Below are 22308 nucleotides of genomic sequence, written 5' to 3'. Positions count from 1 at the left end.
GTGAAAGTTTCTCATTCTCTTTAGCTGTCCTGGTTTTTTATAAAGCTTTTATTCTTTATTAATATTCTCCACCATTGTCTTTAGATGTTCTTTTCAGGGAGATCTGGGAAAATGGAGGAAAGGGAATTACTTCTCAGAGCACCTGGCTCTTACTGGTGGCTCCATAATGCTACTAGTTTCCTCACATTCCATTATATTTTCAAGCTAAGGGGAGCAAGATGCGGTAGAAAGTGGGCTCCTGAAAGGTTGAGCGGACAGCATTTTGGAGGAAGAGATGGAGGAATTGAACTGCCCTTTATAAGAGAGTTAATAGCATGTGGATGGGAAGCGAGAGAGGATATTCTGGGGAAATAGGAAGCTCTGTCTTTTTTCCCCAATAGCAAGGACATTTCCTCAGTCAGAGAAATGAACTTTCTCACTTCTCAACAAGTCTTCCTCAGGATGTTCATTGGATAAAAATATTTAGGAAAAATATTTAGGAACACCTAAGCTTTGTAATAGGTGTTTATATTCAGCAAAAATCAAGTCAGCTAATAAAAGTTATTGTACTTTGAATCCATTTATGTTCTTGGGTTCTAGTAATAATATTCATCTAAAATCAGTTAACATAGCTGTATAAATTTTGTGTTAAATAACAAGGCTTCATAATCAAAATTTCTCAAGCATAGTTACTTTAGTACTTCTATTAAGTTTTTATCTAAATGTAAGAGGAAATGCTATTGAGCTCTGTAGGAAGAGTTGAGAACCTTGTTTTTTATTTACAATCATTAAAATAGTGATTAAAAGCTGAATTTTTCAGAGTTGTGAAGGATTTTTATTTCAAAAGTATGCTGCTGATGTAAAGCTGCACTAACAGGGGCGCCTGGGTGGCTCAATCAGTTGCACATCCAACTCTTGGTTTCAGCATAGGATGGTAAGATCAAATCCCACTTGTTCGTCTCCCTCTGCTCCCCCCACTACTTGGGCGCACACACTCTCTCTTTCTTTCTCTCTGTCTCTCAAATAAATAAATAAAATCTGGTTTTTAAAAAGTTGCACTTACAAATCTTTCCTTTTTAATGAGAAATGTTATTTAAGAGAAGAGAATTTACTTTTATGATTATATGTTTCTGGTTGCTTATTAAATTATTCTCTCCTGCTCAATAGGGTCATCTGTCTGAAGCGTGGTCCCGAGTGACAAAAAATGCCATTGCAGAAACCATCATTGCCTTGACCAAGATGGAGGAAGAGTTTAGATCTCCAGTGAGATGTATTGCAACAACTAGGGTAGGAATTTATTTTCATTTGGTCTGTATGGTTGCAGTAATAGGTTTGAACAAACTTGAAATCGATAGATCAGTTTAATCCAATTTTTTATACCAAATATTGTATTTACCATAAAAGTGATAAAGGCTTTTTTTGAATTGTGAACTAAGTATAGTGGTTATAAACATTCACTATTATGTGTTCTTTATTCCTAGTTTTTGTAATTATTTAGGAAGCTAAGAATAAACTGGTTAGAGAAGGCTAAGTAAGTTACCTATGTTATCTTTCTAATATGTTTACTGTAGCTTACACAGTAAGTTTAGCATCAACATTATGGTTAGATAGACTGAAGGTCCATCAAAGACAAGGCCCTCCCTGACTCATTTTGGAATGGCCTAATTACTCTAAAGTGAAGCCTACCTACTAAATTTACAGACCTTACTTTTAAAAAAGCAAAAAGTGTATGCCCTGGGAGGGGTAGGACGGAATCTCTTAGCTAGCAAGTAGAATTACATTCTTCAGATGAGACGTCCATAGTAATTTTTGATCTACCAAATTTCATGTCTCATGTACTTCCAAAGGAGATTAGGGATTTCCTTGGAGCAGAATCAGTGTGGCAGCATTAGGAAGAAATAAACATTGGCAGAAATTGCTTGATTTCAAAGCTTGAATTCAAAGCTTGATCTCAAAGAAGAGAAACTGTATTTCTCTAGGGCAGAAAATACCACTTCATGTCATCCTGCTAGTGAGCGTGACATGTGAAGCCGTTACTCTGGCAGCAGAGCTTTAGCACCATACACGTGCTCCTTTCTTTCCTTCTACATTCCCCTTTCTCCTTGCACACTTTATTTTTGTTTCAGTTTTTCCTTTTTTCTATTTTTCCCTGTCACGCTCTTCATATGCAGTGACACTCATGCACTTCTTAAATAATTAACTTTTTCAGTAATAAAAAAATAATACCATTCTATGTAAAACTGAAGCTTACCCTTTGAGCCCCAGAAAGTTCTAAACTGTCTCTGAGGGCTGTTTTCCAAAGTCTGCTAGACATTTACTTATTTCTGATAGTCCTAGGTGTTTAGGAGCATACCGAGACTTTTGAGGAGCTGTTCTTACCCAGGAGAATTTAATATGTACCCACCTACTTATGGGATTGTGTAAAATTAAACAGAATTAAAGTTATTGCACCACCTTGCTTGGAACATAGCACCTCAGGCAGATGATGCTAGATATGCAAGAGGCGCCAGTACAGTAAATACCCAGTGTGTATATTCATTTAATAACCTATTGCTTACTTAGTAGACCAACAAAGGATAATTTTATATGTCAGGTAAAAACCAGAATGGTTTGTCACAGCAGCAGTTGGTAAATATTTGAGTGCCATTGGGTATACATGTATTTTCAAATTCAGCTCACATTTATTGAGCTGTTATCATGTGTCAGGCAGTCAGTGTTTTAGAAGTCTTTTTTAAAAATTCAGTACTCTGACAGCCTTTCCTTTTAACAGCTCTGGCTTGCTCTAGCCTCACTGTGTGTGCTAGATCAGGACCATGTAGATCGTCTCTCTTCAGGGAGATGGATGGGAAAGGATGGACAGCAAAAACAAATGGTAAGATCAGAATTGTTTTCTAAAAATGTTTATTTTTCTTTATAAGTAAGCTCTAGCTTAGCTTTAAAAAAAAAAAAAAACACTTGCAAGTCAAAATTCCACCATGAGCAGAAACTTGTGTCACATTGCCCAAGGTCATCTCACAAGTCTGTTTCACTTAGGGTCCTCTCTTTGTAGCCTCTTAGGGGCTTTAATTATATAAAAGAGCTTTCCTCTTCTTCTTTAAGTCATGTTCACATCATATCAAAATGTGTTTTTAGCCAAATCTCATTGTATCCCTAGATTTTACTCTAAATGTTATCGGTCATTTGGTAAAAAGGAAATAAAGCAGTAAGAGAGGCATCATGAAATACCATTTATTCACAAATACACAGTACTTAAAGTAGGTTTGATAAGTATCCCTAGGTGCACTGGAAGGGAAGACTTTATAAAGACCCTCTGAACATTTTCTCACTGATATTCAAGTGTCAAAATGAATCATTTATGCATTTAGGATACAGAATGTTAGAACATGGGGGGAAAAATTTCTTAAGTCATTAATCAAAGTATATGTTTATTTATTAATCATTGAACGTGCTCAGCACATTAATTATTGAATTAGAGGTTTTGAAGACTTCTTAAACTTAAGTACATTTGCCATAATTCTGTTTAATGTTCAGATTCTAAATTCCTAATAGACCTCTCAGAACAATAACATTATTGTTGTGAATAAATTACATTCAATTTGTATGAGTGTCTGGGATGTTCTTGTTAATGTAATGTGACATGTGGGAATGCCCTGTTTCAGCCTATGTGTGACAACCATGACGATGGAGAAACTGCAGCCATCATTTTATGCAACGTATGTGGAAATCTGTGCACTGACTGTGACAGATTCCTTCATCTTCATCGGCGAACCAAGACTCATCAGAGACAGGTGACAGCTTCTCTCTGTGCACACAGAGCAGTATCTGGAGCACTGGATGCGTTCAGTAAATTATGAAATAAATATGGGAAGGAGGTTTGGTGTGATGGGAAGGGACTGATGCAAAGGGACTTTGCAGTCAGAGCCTCAGTGAAGTTGCCAGCTGCCTCACTTACTGCTGTGTAAATCAAGACAGTCAGCTAACCTCTCTGAGACTTAGTTTCCACGTTTATAAAAATGGGGCTGTTGTCAAGATTCAGGACAAGATTGGAAATATCTGAAAATTAGAGTGCTTAGTAAATAAAAGCCATTATTACTACCAAGTAATTAAATTTGATACTTCCTCCTTCACAGTGAGAAATAAAATATGTTTCCCTTTAATGAAACAATAGGTCTTCAAAGAAGAAGAAGAAGCTATCAAGGTTGACCTTCATGAAGGTTGCGGTAGAACAAAACTGTTCTGGTTGATGGCACTAGCAGATTCTAAAACAATGAAGGCAATGGTGGAATTCCGAGAACACACAGGTAGCAGAGGATTTAAGGTTGAACCATGCCTACTGCTTAGGATTTAACTAGATGTTACTTACTTACTATGAATTATTTAATACTGATTATTTTGAGTATATTCTGATAACTATGACATCATTGCTCACTGTCTGTATTATTATATTTAGTGGACCATGTTCTATAGTAGGGTATTAGACAACAGGTCAGGAAACCTAGTTTGTCATTCACTAGCTATGTTACCATAAGCAGGTCATTTTACCTCCAAAACATGTGATTTTTCTTTTTTTTTTTTCCTGATGTAGATCTTATTATACTCTCAGCTTAAAGTTACCCTAAATCTTACAAATTCTTAATTTTCAGCACCTCTATAGTCTGCCATTTGTCTGACTGACACAAATTTGTGATGTTGAAGTTAAGTGCAAATCTGAACAAATTTAATTCTATAATAGGGGTATTCTTCATGCTTCAAGAGCATGGTCTTTTTTTTCTCATTTCTTCCTATAATCTATCAGGGCCATATATTACATTAATAAATATTCGAATGTTGAAACATCTTTGTATTCATGAATTAAACTACCCTTTTAAAAAATCTATTTTTCCTGTAAATATTGCTGAATTCTGTGTATTGTATTTAGAAATTTTCCATCTGAGTTTTAAAATTAGCTTGGTCTGAATTTTTCCAATCTTCCTGTTCTTTTTTCTAATGTTCTGTTCTTGTTTTATGGATTGTGTTCTTTCTTTGTTTCAAACATTTAATTAATTTTCTTTTCATATTATTCTGTCAATTTTAGTTCCTTGGATGGGAATTCTTCTGTTTTTCAAATTTTATATTATCTAATGATAGGTTTTCTTCTATGCCTTATAATTTTGTCATTGTAGAAATTCTTAAAGATTTACCTTCAATGTATTCTTATTTAATTTTTATTATATTTTGTCTGGAACTACGCTTTTGGAGCTGGGGGTTTGCCATATCTTAACCTACTATCTGTTTGGCTTCAGATAGGTCTCTAGTTTCTTGTCCCTTTTTTGTTACTAGTTACTTTATAATTAGGACAGCTTACAGCCCTTCCACTGTAAAACTGCCAGGCTGATTTCCCAGGAATAGTAACAGATACAAACCTGATTTTCCTGTTGTTGTGTTGTTGTTTTTAATTAGTTGTATTAAAATATGTAGAAAACATATTCTTAAGGAGGATTTTTTTCATTTTCTTCTTGAACCTAGGCAAACCCACCACAAGTAGCTCAGAAGCATGCCGCTTCTGTGGTTCCAGGAGTGGAACAGAGTTATCTGCTGTTGGCAGTGTTTGTTCTGATGCAGATTGCCAAGTGAGTATATGGTTAGACAGTCAAGCTATCCCAGTATGGAATAGCATGTATTCCCTGGTGACAGATTTACTTCATATAAATAAGAGGTAGAGCTCAGCATCACTTCAGTTTTCTAAATTAATATATTCCACATGTCAAGAATTAAATGCTCTATTAGAGCTAGAAAATGAGTCAGATAAGTTTCTCAAACTCAAACTAGACGGTGTGTATTTATCAGCTACCACCATAATAAATATTTAATGTTTGCTTTTATGCTAGAAATAGGTAAAAATCTATGGACTGCATTTCCTTTGCCTCTTACATACTTTATTCACTTATTTCCCTATAAAAACTTCCAATATTTGAGAGTTCTTTAGTCCTGAACATCCATTCACGTACTCCATGCTCTCCAGATATTTTCAGTTCCTCAATTCAGTTAACAAAAACTTGAGTAGGGCCCTGCTAGTGAAAGATACGTGTATGCTTTTTGTACCCATTTTGGGGAGGGGGTAGGTGGTGATTGGGAGATTGTATTTCAGGAATTTCTTTTGCTTCATGACTATGCACAGAAATAAATAGATTAAAATTGTATTTCACTTTTTATCAGCATTCCCTTTGTGAATTTTTTAAATCACATTAAAAGAAAAATTACACACTGAAAAAATGTAAATTAAAATTTTAAAATTACACACTGAAAAAATATAAATTAAAATTTTTTAATTACACACTAAAAAAATTTGCTAATGATCCTTAAGTTATATTCAAATAAAGAATAAAAATAGCTTTATTGTTACCTTAAATAACCTTAACGTGTATTTCCAGTGGGAAATATCTTGGAAAATTAATATAATGGATATAATTACCAGGCTGTGTGCCTTTTTCAATATTTTATATGCCATTATAATTTATCTTTAATAGGAATATGCTAAGATAGCCTGTAGTAAGACGCATCCCTGTGGCCATCCATGCGGAGGTGTCAAAAATGAAGAGCACTGTCTGCCCTGTCTACACGGCTGTGATAAAAGTGCTACGACGCTGAAGCAAGATGCTGATGACATGTGCATGATCTGTTTCACTGAGGCGCTCTCAGCAGCACCAGCCATTCAGGTTGTCTCAGCTCTTAAAGTATTAAATGTTTCTAGAATTTAACGTGGGAAGGATAAATATATCTGTTAAGTAAACAGATCCCTGAACTTTTTACATCATTGAGAGAAAATGTGCCACTAGCATCTCCCAGTTTGTTGAAGAGCAAATTCCATCTTTTTATGTTCTGTTTCCATTTTGTGTGTTCAGCTTTCATTTGTTATTTGTGTGAGCCTATATAATCAATAGAATGTATAAAATGTTCATAAGAGAGGGAAAAACAATTAGTTTTTCTAATAACTGCTCTCTTCTTAATTTCCAAAACCCAGAATGGTAGCATTATGTAATTGATGTATACATAGTGATACATGCCTCTAATGCCTCTATATGTAACATGTATGCATACTTCTATAATATTAGTAATATTATTGGAGTTACTATTTGCTAAATATGTTTTTTTTTAATTTGACCCCTTATTTATATTTTCAGTTCTTAGGATTACAAGATAAATGAATATTCTCAAAAAATATTAAATCTTTAAATCAGTAGTTCCTTCTTTCTATAAGATACAAAAGGGAATAATTTTAAATTAAAAAAAAATTTTTCCTAACCTGGTTTATTCTTTATAAAGTGGCATTAATATGCAAGTGGTAATGAATTGGAAGAAGCTAAAGACCTAGTTAATATAGGTCTTTAATAAAGATCTATAATAAAGACCTGATTAATATTTCACAAATAACATACAAGTACTGAACTTTTATTGTCCTAAACTTGATTTTTCTCTTACCTGCTTCAATTATCACCTTCACTGAATTATCTGCCAGTTATTCAAGTGTTTATTATTATCACATTTGCTTATATCCTTCTCTTTTTTTAATTTAAGCTGGACTGTAGTCACATATTCCATTTACAGTGCTGCCGACGAGTTTTGGAAAACAGATGGCTTGGTCCAAGGATAACATTTGGATTTATATCTTGTCCCATTTGCAAGGTATGGAATGAGAAATTATCTACCTTCTATCTGTTTTTATCTTTATCTTCACCTTTCAAAATAAATATGTCAGCATCTCTTGGTGACCTTCCCAGTTTACTTTTTAAACCCCCAGCCCCCACCAATTTCTGCTCTTCTCATCCAGGTGATGCCAAAGAATATTGTAAGATCCCTCTATCTGTTATAATATATTTCAGAACAGTAAGTGTCAATTAAAAGCTGATTAAATGGAATTAAACATATTGTATCAGAAAATTCATTTAGATATTGTCATCTTTAAAGGGTGTTCGTCATCACTTTCAGACCCTTCAGAGTTTAGATCATGTGACATGACAACAGATGACTACCAAAATGAATGAGCCTGTAGTGCTTGTGGGCTCTGATACCTGCCATTAAAGATGAAGTCTGGGCTTTCATCTTCATGAAAGACTCTTTTAGAATCTTAGGTAAAATAAGGAGAAAATTGTTGACATTTTGACACATCTCTTTAAAGATAATCAAAGTAGCAATTTGTTTTGGCAAGCTAGTGATGATTAACTTAAAAAAACCTTTAAGAATGTGATTAACAATGGCTTCTCTATTAATTATCCATTCCTTTTTGTTCTATTAAGTTCTCCCTATTTCCTTCAGATATGCAGACTGGTATAAAGGGTATAACATGGAAAGACTTAGCACAATCATTGCTTAGTTAAACTGAGGAACAATCAAAAAGATTGTAGTAATTTGACCTCTCTTCTCATATGATGCCACAATGAAAAGTCGCATTTAGGAAATGATATGTGGTGTGATAGAGAAAATACTACCTCCTCATTTCTGTACCTGGCATTCAACCCTACCCAAGGAACCAGACAGAACACACACACAAGAGGGAGTATGTCTTATTTGTGGCAACAAGGCAACCTTTTATTCCCAGAAGAGCTAAGGCAGCAGGAGCTACATTGCAGACTCAGGAAATATAAAGCTAATAAAACAGAATTTCATGTTTTATGTTCTATTTGCTTCTGTTGTCCCTGATCTTGGAAAAATGAGGGCTTGAGAGGATTTCACAGGATTATTTCTAAATGGCATTTTATTTAGAAAACTTATTCACTCTCTGGTTATCTCCTAGCACAGTACTTGGTTCTTCGGTACACACTTAAGTATTTGTTGAATTCAAAGATAAATGATTCTATTAAATAATGTTTATTTTTAAATTTCAGAACAAAATAAATCATATAGTATTAAAAGACCTGCTTGATCCAATAAAAGAACTCTATGAGGATGTCAGAAGAAAAGCCTTAATGAGACTGGAATACGAAGGTCTGCATAAGAGTGAAGCTATCACAACTCCTGGTGTGAGATTTTATAATGACCCAGCCGGCTATGCCATGAATAGATATGCATATTATGTCTGCTACAAATGCAGAAAGGTATGCTATAAATTATACTAGGAATTTTTAAAAACTAGAGATCACCTTTGTGATTAAGAATTGAATTGTATAATATCTAATTCTTACATCTTAAGTCTGAGGTTAAAAATCAGAAAGCTTGATACTATGAAGTTGAATTTTTTTATTTAATTTATTTTGGGATTTTTTTTAACCTATACAGACTTATTTCCAAAGCATGTGATATTTCTGTACACAAGCTAACTTCACATCATTAATCTCCTGTTTGCCAAATCCATTTGGTTCTTAAATAAATGTCTCCTATTTGACTCTTTTCACCATTTCCTCATTAAAATTACTTAGCTTCCAGAACAATACTCTTGATATCTTCTTTCTTTCTGGTTATTTATCTGTAACTCCTTTATAGGGTTCCTTTCCATTCACCTCCTCCTTAGTTTCTTAGCACTGTATTCTTGCCTCATAATAACCTACTCAACTTTGCTGAGCTCTTGTATATCTGCCTTTGCCAAACCATTCCGAACTTCCAAAATTTTTGAGATTTATAAACAAATATTTAACTGCTTACTGGACATTTGAATTTCTCACATATGCTTCTAAGTCCATGTGAGGAGTATTACATTATCAACTTTGACTCTCTCATTCTCCAGTCTTTATTTACAAAGTCTTGTCAACTCTGTCTCTAAATCTCTCTGAGTTCTTTTTTCCTGTTACATCTTCAGCAACCCTAATCATTTTCTTTGGTAATTATAACAGCCTTCTTACTGAGCCCCTAGTGTGGAGCTCCTGGAGCTTCCATTCCATCCTTTACACTTACATCACTACTAGGAGATTAATATTTCTAAACCTCAGATCTAATGTGTAATTTTCCTGCTAATGATCCTGTATAGCCCTGTCCACATCTCCAGTCTCATTTCCCAAAATGCTACTATTTGCACCCCATGCTACAAAATACCAAACAGTTTACAATTCCCCAAACTCAGCCAGGTTTACTCACTCACTACTGACTCCTCCATGCCATTGCATAGGCCATTCCTCTTCATGGAATGCTTTTCCTACTCCTCCTCTACATTTTACTCTCAACTGACACTCACCCAGACTCACATGCTTGTATGCATAGCCAAATCTGTCTAACCACACTTCCATTTTACCTCCTCTGTAATTTGCCCACACCTCTGCTCCACTACCACATGATTTTGATATATTGCATGCCTTCTTTGTAGCACTCCTTATTTTGCATTATGATTACTGATTGACTTGTCTCTGCACCACTTGATAAGTTCCATGAGAACAGTGTTTTTTTATTTCTCTTTCTCCAGTACTTGGCACTTATTAGACACTAAGTTAATTATAGAGTGAATAAATGAGTAAAGGAATCTGTAAATGAAGAGTTCATCATCTCCCAATGTAACAAAAAGAAAATACAGCTAATGAATGGAAGGCAGAATAGGGCTGAGTGAAGTAAGTCAATCGGAGAAGGACAAACATTATATGTTCTCATTCATTTGGGGAATATAAGGGAAGGGAGAAGAAATGTGTGGGAAATATCAGAAAGGGAGACAGAATATAAAGTCCTAACTCTGGGAAATGAACTAGGGGTGGTGGAAGGGGAGGAGGGTGGGGGGGTGGGGGTGAATGGGTGATGGGCACTGAGGGGGGCACTTGACGGGATGAGCACTGGGTGTTATTCTGTATGTTGGTAAATTGAACACCAATAAAAATAAATTTATTATAAAAAAAAAATAAAATAGTAAAATACAATGTAAAAAAAATTCTTTACAAACAAGTATGTAATTTTTCTGTATTTGAAACAATACAAAGTTATTTCACTTTGACATTCTTGTAGGTCATCTTCTGAACTTTATCCTAATGGCCTTTGGGTTTGTTTATAAGATAAAGACCTTTATTTTTAAAAGTCATTTTGAAATAAAATACTGAAAATCTGACATAAAAAAAAAAAAAAGGAAGGCAGAATAGGTAGATGATAGCCAGAAAGGCAGTTAAGTATACATACATCCAAGGCAAGACTAATAGGGCCAAATACAATTTGTGGAACTTGTATTGTTACAAAATAACAAAATATTATTTCTGTGTGTTATGTGCTAAAAACATCATAAACGAATAGTGTGTTACCACAGGGATGACAGTCCGATGTCTAGGAAGCAAGCAGGGAATCTTAGAAAATGAAAAAACTGGAATAAACAGTAGACCTCAGGACAAATAAAATACTTCTGAGGCCAGATTTAGCTGGTAGACAATCATTATAACCTCTGTATCAATGAAACCTGTCTTTTGACCTGTTTTTCTGTTACAGATAGTAAATTTATATTGACTCATCTTGTTTATCCTCAAGTATGGATATAGCTTTTTGGCTATGGGACGTGTTGTACATGCAGACTGCCCCAATTATAATTGGCCTCATTTATTTTCTGCCTAGAGCAAATACAGATAAACCAGTCGCCAAGATAATTTCACCTATTCAAATGTGTATATTGGATACTGCTGAGTTCCTACATATAATATAGCCTTATAAGTATGAGCAGTCTTCTGAGTGGAATTGCCAAATTTCCCTTACTTTTATTTTTTTTTAAAGTAATCTTTATGCCCAACGTGGGGCTTGAACTCACAACCTCAAGATTAAGAGTTACATGCTCTACTGATTAAGCCAGACAGACATCCCTTCCCTTTCCTTTTTAAAAATTTTTGTATGATCAAAATTGATTTTTTTCTATCCCATTAGCCCAGGATTCTAATTATGTACTAATGTTTATTTTAGGCATATTTTTGTACTATAATATTAAAATTTGGAAATTTCTTAAGCATATTTATCAAAGCAGTTAGAAGGAAACATTTAATACTTGAAAATGAGAAAAATTACTCAAAATTTACCCTGAAAAAGCAGTGTCGTATCATTACTTAATGTCTTATTCTTGACATTTACTTGGAATATTTATTATACATTCTTTCATTATTTTAACAATACAATGTTTGAAATTCCTATGGTAAGGATGAGTTTATTCCAGAATTGAAGCAGATTTATGTCATACTCTGATCCACGTGGCATGCAAAGGAATGTCTTAAATATAATCGTATTTTTTAAGACCTCTGGATCTTACTTTCACTATGCTCATACTGTATGTCCCATAGCAAGGCTTTCTTTTTTCCTGCCGTAATCTAATTGTGTTCTCTGCACAGGCATATTTTGGTGGCGAAGCTCGCTGTGATGCTGAGGCTGGACAAGGAGATGATTATGACCCCAGGGAGCTCATTTGTGGTGCCTGTTCTGATGTGTCCAGGGCTCAGGTGGGCAGAACATTTTATTAAAAAGGACAGCTTAGAAATGTTAAACCTCTAATTTTTTTTCAAAAATAATAATATAACTAATATGGTGGAAATAGTATAGAACGTTTTTTGCCCAGTGCTTTCAGATGTTTATGTAGCAGGGTATAATTTTCCAAATTAATTCATAGATATTATTCTCTTGGATGTTATTTGCATTTTATAATTTTGTCCTCCATAAAATGGTCAACAAGTAATAAATGTTCTTATTTTATTTTCTTAAACCTGCAGTCACACTTTTAGATTTATCTCACTTTAGTGAAAGCTTCACAGTACAGCTGTGAGATTGATAGATGAAATATTAACTATCAATTTGGTTGACCAGGAACAATTCACCAGGAAATTAAGTGTCTTCTTTATTAAATCAGATTGATTTTTGATGGATCTGAGATGAAAATTTGGGGCTTTCTCTACACCTTTTGGGCAAAGCCACACATTTATTCATTAATTTTTTTAATATTTATGTCATTTTTTCAGTCAGTTTTGAGAGCTGTCTATCTATACTCGCAAAATATGAATCACTGATATATGTGTATATATATATATATGACTATTTTAAGTGTAATTGAAATAGGCTCACTATAATCTTGTGTCTTTGTATTTTCTTTTGCTATAGATGTGTCCAAAACATGGCACAGACTTTTTGGAATATAAATGTCGCTATTGCTGTTCAGTGGCCGTCTTTTTCTGTTTTGGAACAACACATTTTTGTAATGCTTGTCATGATGATTTTCAAAGAATGACTAGCATTCCCAAGGAAGAACTACCACACTGTCCTGCAGGTATGCTCTTAATATTTTTAAACATGATTGTGATGTATATACTTTCTAGTTTAATTTAATGATCACATGAGTTCTCTGTTCCAAGTAGCAGAAATCTGGTTCAAACTAGTCTAAAGAATCAGAGGGAATTGCTTGGTTCTTATAAGCTTCTGACATTCTGAGTGAAGTGTAAAGATCACCATAGTGATGAGGGGTTAGGAGTTGTAGTGGAGACAGTTGCCTGGGGAAGGAAAAGGAAGTCAGCTAAAGATTAGTAAAAGATGCACTGTTTGGCACTAAAGGGCCATGTGAAGTTTGAAGTTACAAATTGATAATAGAACCATTTTAAGGATTTAGTGGGGTTTTGTTTTTGAGAAGCCTGGAACCAGCACCATAAAATGGACAAGTGATTTGATCTAGAATGGTTGGGAACTAGCAGTGTAGTGAGCATCAGAAAGTCAAGGATTTGAGCCACTAGAATACAGGAGAAATGATTATGTATGGAGGTCAGGCTGAGAAAAATAAGAATATGAAACCAAAAAGAAACTGAAAGATTGGGAGAGATCAGGAGGCTGGTGGTCCCAGCCCTGAGGTGGGAAGGGAGGGAGGTGGAAGGTGAGGTAAACATGACCATAGAAGAGAATTTTACATGAGATAGATCTGAAATTGGTGAAAATACATAGAAGAGTACTTACAGCACAATATATAATTTTGTAAAAGCTGGGAAACATATTCTTATCCACTGTTGTATCAGAGTGCAGATGCCAGAACCCAATAGAAAAAGCCATTTGATGGTGCCTCTCAAAATTTCAAACACATCTACCCTTCAACAATCCCATATCTAGGGATATACCTACATATATGAATTAAATAGAAAAGGAAAATATGAGGCTATTGCTTGTAATAATAAAAATTTGTAAACAATCCAAGCATCTAGTAGGAGGGTGGTTAAACACTAAGTACTATGCACCATCAAAAAAAGAAAATGATGATGAGGATGGAGTTTCTGTGTACTGATCTGGAAAGATGTAGAGGAGACTATTACATGAAAAATCAAGTTATGGAACAGGGTATACAGTATGCGATCTTGTAAGGAAGGGGGAAATGAAAATATATGCTCCCATTTGTTTATATGTGCCTTAAAAACACTGGAACAATACAGTAGAAATTAATAAAATTAGTTAACTATTGGGAAAACCAGAAAGATGGGTAGAAATGGGGGAAAGGTGACTTATATACAGATTTTTTTTTTGAAAGAAAGAGAATAGATTTTTTTTTTCGTATGGATACTTCTGCCATTCGTTCATGTCAAAAAGAAATTGTTATACTCTTCCTCCTCTCAAAACTTTTTTTTTTTAAGTAGATGTAGTAGGCTTTGAAAGAAGCAAGATCAGAATAATGTGCAGCTAGGTGTTTAGAATAATGGCCAAAGAATAAAGATGTGAAGCCTAATAGCAGGAGGAGGGTGGTCAGCTGGAGGTGAGCAAATGAAGAGAGTGAGATGGGGGCAGCATCTGGATCAGGTAGCTTCAAGGGAGACAGACTTTCCTGATAAAAGCTGTAAGTCAGTGATCTGGAAGTAAATGGGAACCAGGAGAGTCAGTCTTGCTTCCTGGTTCCCATTTACATTGTGTCCTCTTACGACATAGAGGAGTGCAGGAGATAAGCAGCTTCTAGCTGAGAAAGTCATCAAGGAGGCAAGCTGTGTCGTCAGGGAAAATCCATATTTTACTTAATAAAAGAAAGTTTCTTCTGTGTGCAGAAACAAAGACAACAACCCAACACTAAAAGTAATCAGGAGGTTAGCTAGTAGTAAAACAAGTATTGTGGAGAACACAGCAGTGGAGTCATTGCTGAGAGGCTCCTGCAAAGGCAAGGCCTCCCTTCGCTCATTTACACGATCACCCAGGTCAGCCCAACAGAGGGACCTCACCCTGGAAACAGTCAACCAGAGGAATGAGGCAGGAAAGGATTTCGACAGCAGAAGGAAGGAACTGACATCGATCCCGGGCATTTTCACATGTATTTTCTTACCTAAGTTTTTACAACTACAAGGTAGATGGTGTTACCCCACCTTCACAGATGGGAAGTTAAGGCCTCAAGAGGTTCAGTATCTGTTCTAAGATCATAACACTCAGACCAAGTCGTGCCCTCCCAGCCTCTCACTTTCCTCTAATTCATCCATTCCTTTGGAGAACTGGAATAGAATTAAAGCAGACCCCACAGTGAAATCAGCAGGGGAGACAGCCATGCATTTTACTTAGAAGGACAGAAGGAGTGATTCTCTAACCATTGTCAACTCATTAATTCCAATTTTTAATATATAGATGAGGACAAGAGTCCAAATTAAGAAATTAAAGTAGATAATTCCTCTATTACTTTCTAAAATATTTGCTGACTGCCTTCTGTCCTGCCAGGATATTTAACCTTTACAGCTCCCTGTGAGTTAAATATTGCTGTGCCTATTTTAAAGATGAGGGAATCAAAGATTGTTAACTTTGCCTCAGTTTTCTTATCTGCAAAATGGGGAGAATAGTTCCTGCCTCTGACTGAGAGAAGATTAAGTTGAAATACTAGAACAGTGGCCTCAGTAGTAAGCATACAAACGTCTGCAGGTGTGTTTCGTTTTTACTTTTACTATCATTATTTTTCATCACCATGATTAGATTATGAACTCCAAGTTAGGGGCCGTGTACTATTCATTTTTACCTCCCAACAAAGCAAATATTTGTTGAATAAGTGACCCTTTGTTTTCTCCCAGAAAAAAACAAGACTGCAATTTGCAGGAGCCATTGTCGATGGTGTCATGCACTTGAGTTAGAGCTTTAGATCTGCCATCCAATGTCCCTCCTCCTGACAACTCTCCCCCACCCACCAGGGGGCAGACAGAAGATCAGTGTACAGTGTGATATGGAGTGGGAAGTGTTATTATACTAATATACTTTATAATTTATAACTGGAATAATTACCTCTCTGAGTTTTAACTGCTGCCGTTGTGTCTGCTAGCTGAAACAAGCAGTTGACTTCTCCTTCTGAGATGATCTGTTCTCTGATGCTTGCCCTCATGCCTTGGTCTTATGCTTCTGTGGAGCTTAATTTTTATTCCTCTATATGAGGTTACTGTTTGTTATTGTTCAGTAGTAGTAAAACAACTTTTACTGAGTATATGTACTGTGCCATGCTAAGAGCTTCATAAACACTAGCCTTTTATCCCTCCTGTTTTCCTATTTTTACATCACAGAAGTTTTTAAACGTAGGGTCACCTGGGTGGCTGAGTGGTTGAGTGTCACCTTGGCTCAGGTCATGATCCTGGGATCCCGGGATCAAGTCCCATGTCAGGCTCCCCACAGGGAGCCCTGTTTCTCCCTGTGCCTATGTCTCTGCCTCTCTCTCTGTGTCTCTCATGAATAAATAAATACAATCTTAAAGAGTTTTTAATCCTAAAAAAGAGAAGATCTCATTTGACATTGATCTGGATAAGCTCATTCTATTCAATCTCATACATTTCTCTTAAACAGAGTAAAATTTACATTTATTGTTTTGGTTGCTAGCTGCAGGAAACTAATGCATACTTTATTCCTTCCTCTGCTGTTAGGAACTCTGCATTCAAGTATAAGCCCAGCCAGTATTCCCTACACAATAAAGCTCTTCCTTTATAAAGGAGCTAAAAATCCTCGTTAAATGATAAGAAACACATGACATGAAGCATATTAATGTAACAGGTCTTTTTTAAAAGAGAAAAAGTAGTTTTTAATACATTTCTTAATTCTTATTTTGTCTATTTTTTATTTAAATTCAATTAATTAACATATACCACATTATTAGTTTCAGAGGTAAAGTTCAGTGATTCATCATTCTTATATAATACCCAGTGCTCATTACATCACATGCCCTCCTTAATGTCCATTGTTGAGCCTCATCTATTTGATTATTAAGTTTATATCTTCCCTGGAGTTCTTCTTTCAGATTGTTAAATTTTATACTATTTAACCATTCATATATTTAAGCTGATTTTCATTTTTCTATTAATCTCCCTTCAGATACTTTTAAAAATAAGTCTCTAATAAATCAGTCTTCCCATTCATCAGTGTATGCTGTTTCTTCATAGAAGATAGAAGGGTAACATGGCTTATTTACATTTTAATTTGTTTTTACTTGGAGAAAAACATTCTACAGAAGTCTCCATATTCTCTCATCCAGAATAACTTTCTGTTCAACTGAACTGACAGATTTTCCTGACCATTTTTGTTCATTGCTCTTTACCTTAAAATGATATATCTAATGCTCAACATCATCATCATCAGGGAAATGCAAATCAAAACCACAATGAGGTATCACCTCTCACCAGTCAGGATGGCTAGAATCAAAAAAACAAGAAATAATAAAGGTTGGCAAGGATGTAGACTAAAAGGAACACTCGTACAGTATTGGTGGGAATGCAGACTGGTGTAACCACTGTGGAAAACAATATAGAAGGTTCTCAAAAAATTAAGAATAGAAATACCAGGGGCGTCCGGGTGGCTCAGTCAGTTAAGTCTCTGACTCTTGATCTCAGCTCAGGTCTTGATCTCAGGTCTTGATCTCAAGATTCAAGTCGCATGTTAGACTCCATGCTGGGTATAGAGCTTACTAAAAAACTAATAAAAATGGAAATACTGTATTATCCAGTAATACCACTAATGGGTATTTACCCAAAGGAAATGAAAACATTAATTCAAAAAGATATATGCACCCCTGTGTTTATTGTAGCATTATTTACAATAGCCAAGGTATGGAAGCAACCCAAGTGTCCCATCAGTAAATGAATGAATAAGGAAGATATGGTGAATACACGCACACAGTGGAATATTATGCAGCCACAAAAAGTGAGATCTTGCCATTTATGATAACATGGATGGACCTAGAGGGTATTATGCTAAGTGAATGAAGTCCGAGAAAAAAAGAATTCTGTATGATTGTTTATACATATGTAGAATCTAAAACTTATATGTAGAATCTAAAACACTTATATGTAGAATCTAAAAACAAAACAAAAAGCAAAAACAGACACGTAAATACTGAGAACAAACTGATAGTTCAGGATAGGGGGCACAAAATGGATGAAGGGGGCGTGGGAGGTTCAAGCTTCTAGTTCTGGAAGGAATAAGTCACCACAGTGAAAGGTACAGCATAGAGAATAGAGTTATTGGAATAGCTTTGTGTGGTGACAGATGGTAGCCACACTTCTGGCGAGCATAGCATAATGTGTAGATTTTGTGGAATCTGAAACTGATGCAGCATTGTATGTCAGCTGTACTTCAGTTAAAAAAAAATTAAACTTTCAGGATGATGTATCTCATTCATTAATAGAATAAGATCTGTTGGTCACAGGACAGAATGTGGTAGGTAAGGGATTCTGTCCCTTATATATATCTGGTTATATATACCTGGTATGTTGAATTTTTTATGGTGAACATTTTTACTTTTATAATTAGAAAAAATAACTATTAAATTTTATATTTGTGTCATCTTTCTTTGAATAACGTATTGGTGATTTATATTTACATTAGGTTTGTGTGTGTGTATGTATTTCTTTTAATTATATTCTTTTGCATCTTTCAAAATTATACAGGTCCCAAAGGAAAACAATTAGAAGGAACTGAATGTCCCCTCCATGTTGTTCATCCACCCACTGGGGAAGAATTTGCTCTGGGTTGTGGAGTGTGCAGAAATGCTCACACTTTTTAGAACATTCAGATTCCTTTGTCTACAGAGAAAAAATTGCCTTCGTCCCCCAAGTGGATGTGGTAAAGTTAAACTCTGCTCAGGATAAGGACGGGACCATTTTTACATCCCATGAAAATGAACCATTCACAGTGCAAGAAGGATGCCAAATACCATGTACATAATTCTTGCTATGGAAAGTTTCCCCATTATTTTGGTTTATCTTCTTTTGAACCAAGACATCAAATTTGTGAGGTGTTTGCATGTGGCCATTACCGTCATTGGCCTGTGAAACATTGAACATTTATAGATAATTGATATAAAAGAATTGCCATGCCCATGGACTAAGAATGATGCTGGCTTTCAAGCAAAAAAGAAAAAAAATAATCATTGTTTATTGTATACTGCCTTTTTGTAATCCTGTATAATTGCATCACGGGTGAGGAGGAAAAGAGGAATATTCTGGTTTATTTCCTAGACTGTTATTTAAAAAAAAATTGTGTTAGGACTGGCATATAAATGTAATAAGTATCACACTGTATATAAAGATATCAATGTTTGTCCTGTATAAGAATTACTAAATTACAAATGCAGTTTCATTTAAACTTCTAGGTTAAGTTGAGCCTGAAATTTTAATGAAGTGCAATACTGAGTGTGCCTCATTATCTTGCAGCTGTAAACAATATTGGAATGTACATGTCAATAAACCACTGTACATTTTTATACAGTGATAAAGTCTAACAACTGTGTGAGGTATTGCTTCAGAAACAATTTAAATACCTTTAAGATTTAAAAATCCGGGGATCCCTAGGTGGCGCAGCGGTTTGGCGCCTGCCTTTGGCCCAGGGCGCAGTCCTGGAGACCCGGGATCGAGTCCCACGTCGGGCTCCCGGTGCATGGAGCCTGCTTCTCCCTCTGCCTGTGTCTCTGCCTCCCTCCCTCTCTCTCTCTCTCTCTCTCTCTCTGTGTAACTATCATAAATAAATAAAATTAAAAAAAAAAGATCTAAAAATCCATCCAATTTTCCATAAAGAAATTCACTAATACAGCACAATAATAACTTTCCTAACTCTTAGGGAAAAGAAGAGTAGTGATGAAGTACATTTTGGAATCTTAGTTAAACAATGGAAAGAACATATGAATATGTGTGTAAATAAACAGATATATGCCAAAGACAGACAAAAAGCATTTAGGAAACTGAACAAACCCCCATCTTACTAACCAGCACCTTTTTGAACTTGTATAAAGTAATCAACAAAATTGCTGGGCTTTTTTTTTTTCTTTGTTTTTCAGACTGCAGTGTGTTTCTGTAGATCTTTGTTACAGTTAGCACATGAAATTGACAAATTGTTGATTTATAAGTCATCATAAGTCAGACTAGTTTTATTCTACCTTCCCACTGTTGGAAATGTATAAATCGATTTGTCAGTATAATGTTTGCCTTGAAGAAACTTAAAATGAGCAAATCTGAACACAAATAACTATTCAGAGAACCTTCTAATAAGTTTCATAAACATGTCCCGAGTCCTGTGCTTCAGGACTCAGGAAAGATTGTTGTTATGGTTTTTATTTTTTTTGTTGTTGTTGGGAGAGAAGTAGCTAAGAAGCCATTTGAGCTCCATCTTGAAGAATAAGAAGTATTTCAAGGGATAGAAAAAGGCATTAGGAAAAAATATGTAAATAGAAAAGTCTAAAATGTAATAGAACAGTCTGAGTAGTCTTAACTCCTGATGTTGGAGACTTTACTGCCAAAAAAAAAAAAAAAATCACAAGGACTGATCTCTTCATGATGCAGTTTGTGGATCTACTGTGTGTGCAAGCACATGGGCTTCCTGAGCAAGGAAGGACTCTGGAATAAGATACATCCGATCCATCAGAGATTATGCAAAGTCCATTTGTGTTGAGAGGATGGTGCCCCAGAGTCGCAAGCAATATGTAACTGCACCAATGTGTTTGAAAGCAGGAGCAATCAGTTTTTCTTGAGGCCACTACTGGTGGTCTCAAGCAAAGGTGAAAGGGTTGCAGGCAGAACTAATCCAATTTCAATTTGAAATCTTTAAAAAAGATTTCACCCCAATTTCAGCCTCCAGAACCTTGGATTCATATTTCATGAAGAAATTTGATGCCTTAAGCAGAAAAGCATTCTGAAGGCATTCACGTGTTTATATCCTGAAAGTGCCAGTTGGGACCTGCTGCCTGTGTTCAAAAGAGATTCCAGGGGGATCCCTGGGTGGCGCAGCGGTTTGGCGCCTGCCTTGGGCCCAGGGCGCGATCCTGGAGACCCGGGATCGAATCCCACATCGGGCTGCCTGCATGGAGTCTGCTTCTCCCTCTGCCTGTGTCTCTGCCTCTCTCTCTCTGTGTCTATCATAAATAAAGAAAGAAATTAAAAAAAAGAGAGAGATTCCAGAACCTTCAAGGCAACACAGTCTTTTTGTTTGGACCATGTCATTCTGCCATAAGGATGTTGGGCAACAGGCATCAGGAAGGGATAGTCACTCACTCAGCCCCAGGGTCTTCCTCTCAGGACCTGCTTAGGAAGCTCTGCATCCCCTTTTCCAGCCCTCAGCTATGACAGTAATCCAGTCCTGTGCTTAGGCCTGTGGGAGAAGTCTGAAGGCACAGGCTCAGGACCAGTTTTATTTATTTATTTTTAAAGATTGTATTTATTTATTCATGAGAGACACAGAGAGAGAGAGAGAGAGAGAGAGAGGCAGAGACACAGGCAGAGGGAGAAGCAGGCTCCATGCAGGGAGCCCGATGTGGGACCTGATCGAGGAACTCCAGGATCACGCCCTGGGTCAAAGGCAGACACTCAACCACTGAGCCACCCAGACACCCCTCAGAACCGGTTTTAAATGTTTCCAGAAAACCCAAAGTAGGTGCAGAGATGGAAGCTGTTCCTAGGTATGTCCAGGAGACTGGAGAAGAGAAGGCAATGAGGCCATTGTAATTAGAGTGGATTTAAACTCAAAAGCCACAGGAATGAGACCAGCCTTCAGAATGCACAGGGGAGATATCATGGATACTCGAGAACTGGAAAGTACCGTTTTGTATCAAGTTTGCTGGCAAATTGGTCAGTGCCAGTCCGTAAACTGTGAAGGAAATAAAAGGAAACTGGAAACTAACGAGATGCTTGACTAGAACGTGAGCCATCTCATGTTAATATTCTAGAAACCAAAAGGATAAAACTTAACCATTATTTATGAGGAAGGTATTTTTAGTCATATCTCAAGAATCTCAAAACCAGAGAACATAACTTTGGGAATAAGTTATGACAAAGCACAGAAGGGAAATGACTTTGCATGGATTTGTCTCAAGCATACTGTGTACAAAGAAAAAGGTAAGAAACAACAGAATCACAATAGCAGGTGGTAGGGAATGTGGAAAAAAAACCTGCTTACCCCTTAATACTTTCAGGCCTAGGAAGAGCCATTTTAAGCAGTTTTCTGGCGAAACTGTTTAGTTCTAAAAACTCC

General features: G+C 35.9%; 1 protein-coding gene across 13 annotated transcripts in view; it reads left to right on the top strand.

Moving 5' to 3' along the window:
• MYCBP2 (MYC binding protein 2) overlaps window positions 1–19570 on the top strand; it is a 258986-nt gene extending 239416 nt beyond the window's left edge. For all 13 annotated transcript variants that reach the window (XM_038569798.1, XM_038569796.1, XM_038569801.1 and 10 more), the window contains 11 exons: window positions 1147–1266; window positions 2750–2851; window positions 3639–3767; window positions 4148–4280; window positions 5485–5588; window positions 6486–6674; window positions 7534–7641; window positions 8841–9050; window positions 12222–12329; window positions 12982–13147; window positions 18738–19570. In XM_038569798.1, the coding sequence (XP_038425726.1) occupies window positions 1147–1266; window positions 2750–2851; window positions 3639–3767; window positions 4148–4280; window positions 5485–5588; window positions 6486–6674; window positions 7534–7641; window positions 8841–9050; window positions 12222–12329; window positions 12982–13147; window positions 18738–18853 (1485 nt within the window). In that variant the 3' untranslated portion in view covers window positions 18854–19570. The remainder of the gene's footprint in view (window positions 1–1146; window positions 1267–2749; window positions 2852–3638; window positions 3768–4147; window positions 4281–5484; window positions 5589–6485; window positions 6675–7533; window positions 7642–8840; window positions 9051–12221; window positions 12330–12981; window positions 13148–18737) is intronic.
• The last annotated feature ends 2738 nt before the right edge of the window (window positions 19571–22308 follow it).

Source organism: Canis lupus, chromosome 22 (genome assembly GCF_011100685.1).
Source record: "Canis lupus familiaris isolate Mischka breed German Shepherd chromosome 22, alternate assembly UU_Cfam_GSD_1.0, whole genome shotgun sequence".
NCBI lineage: Eukaryota > Metazoa > Chordata > Mammalia > Carnivora > Canidae > Canis > Canis lupus.
Note: the sequence above shows the minus strand (reverse complement) of the source record. Positions and strands in the feature narration are given on the sequence as shown.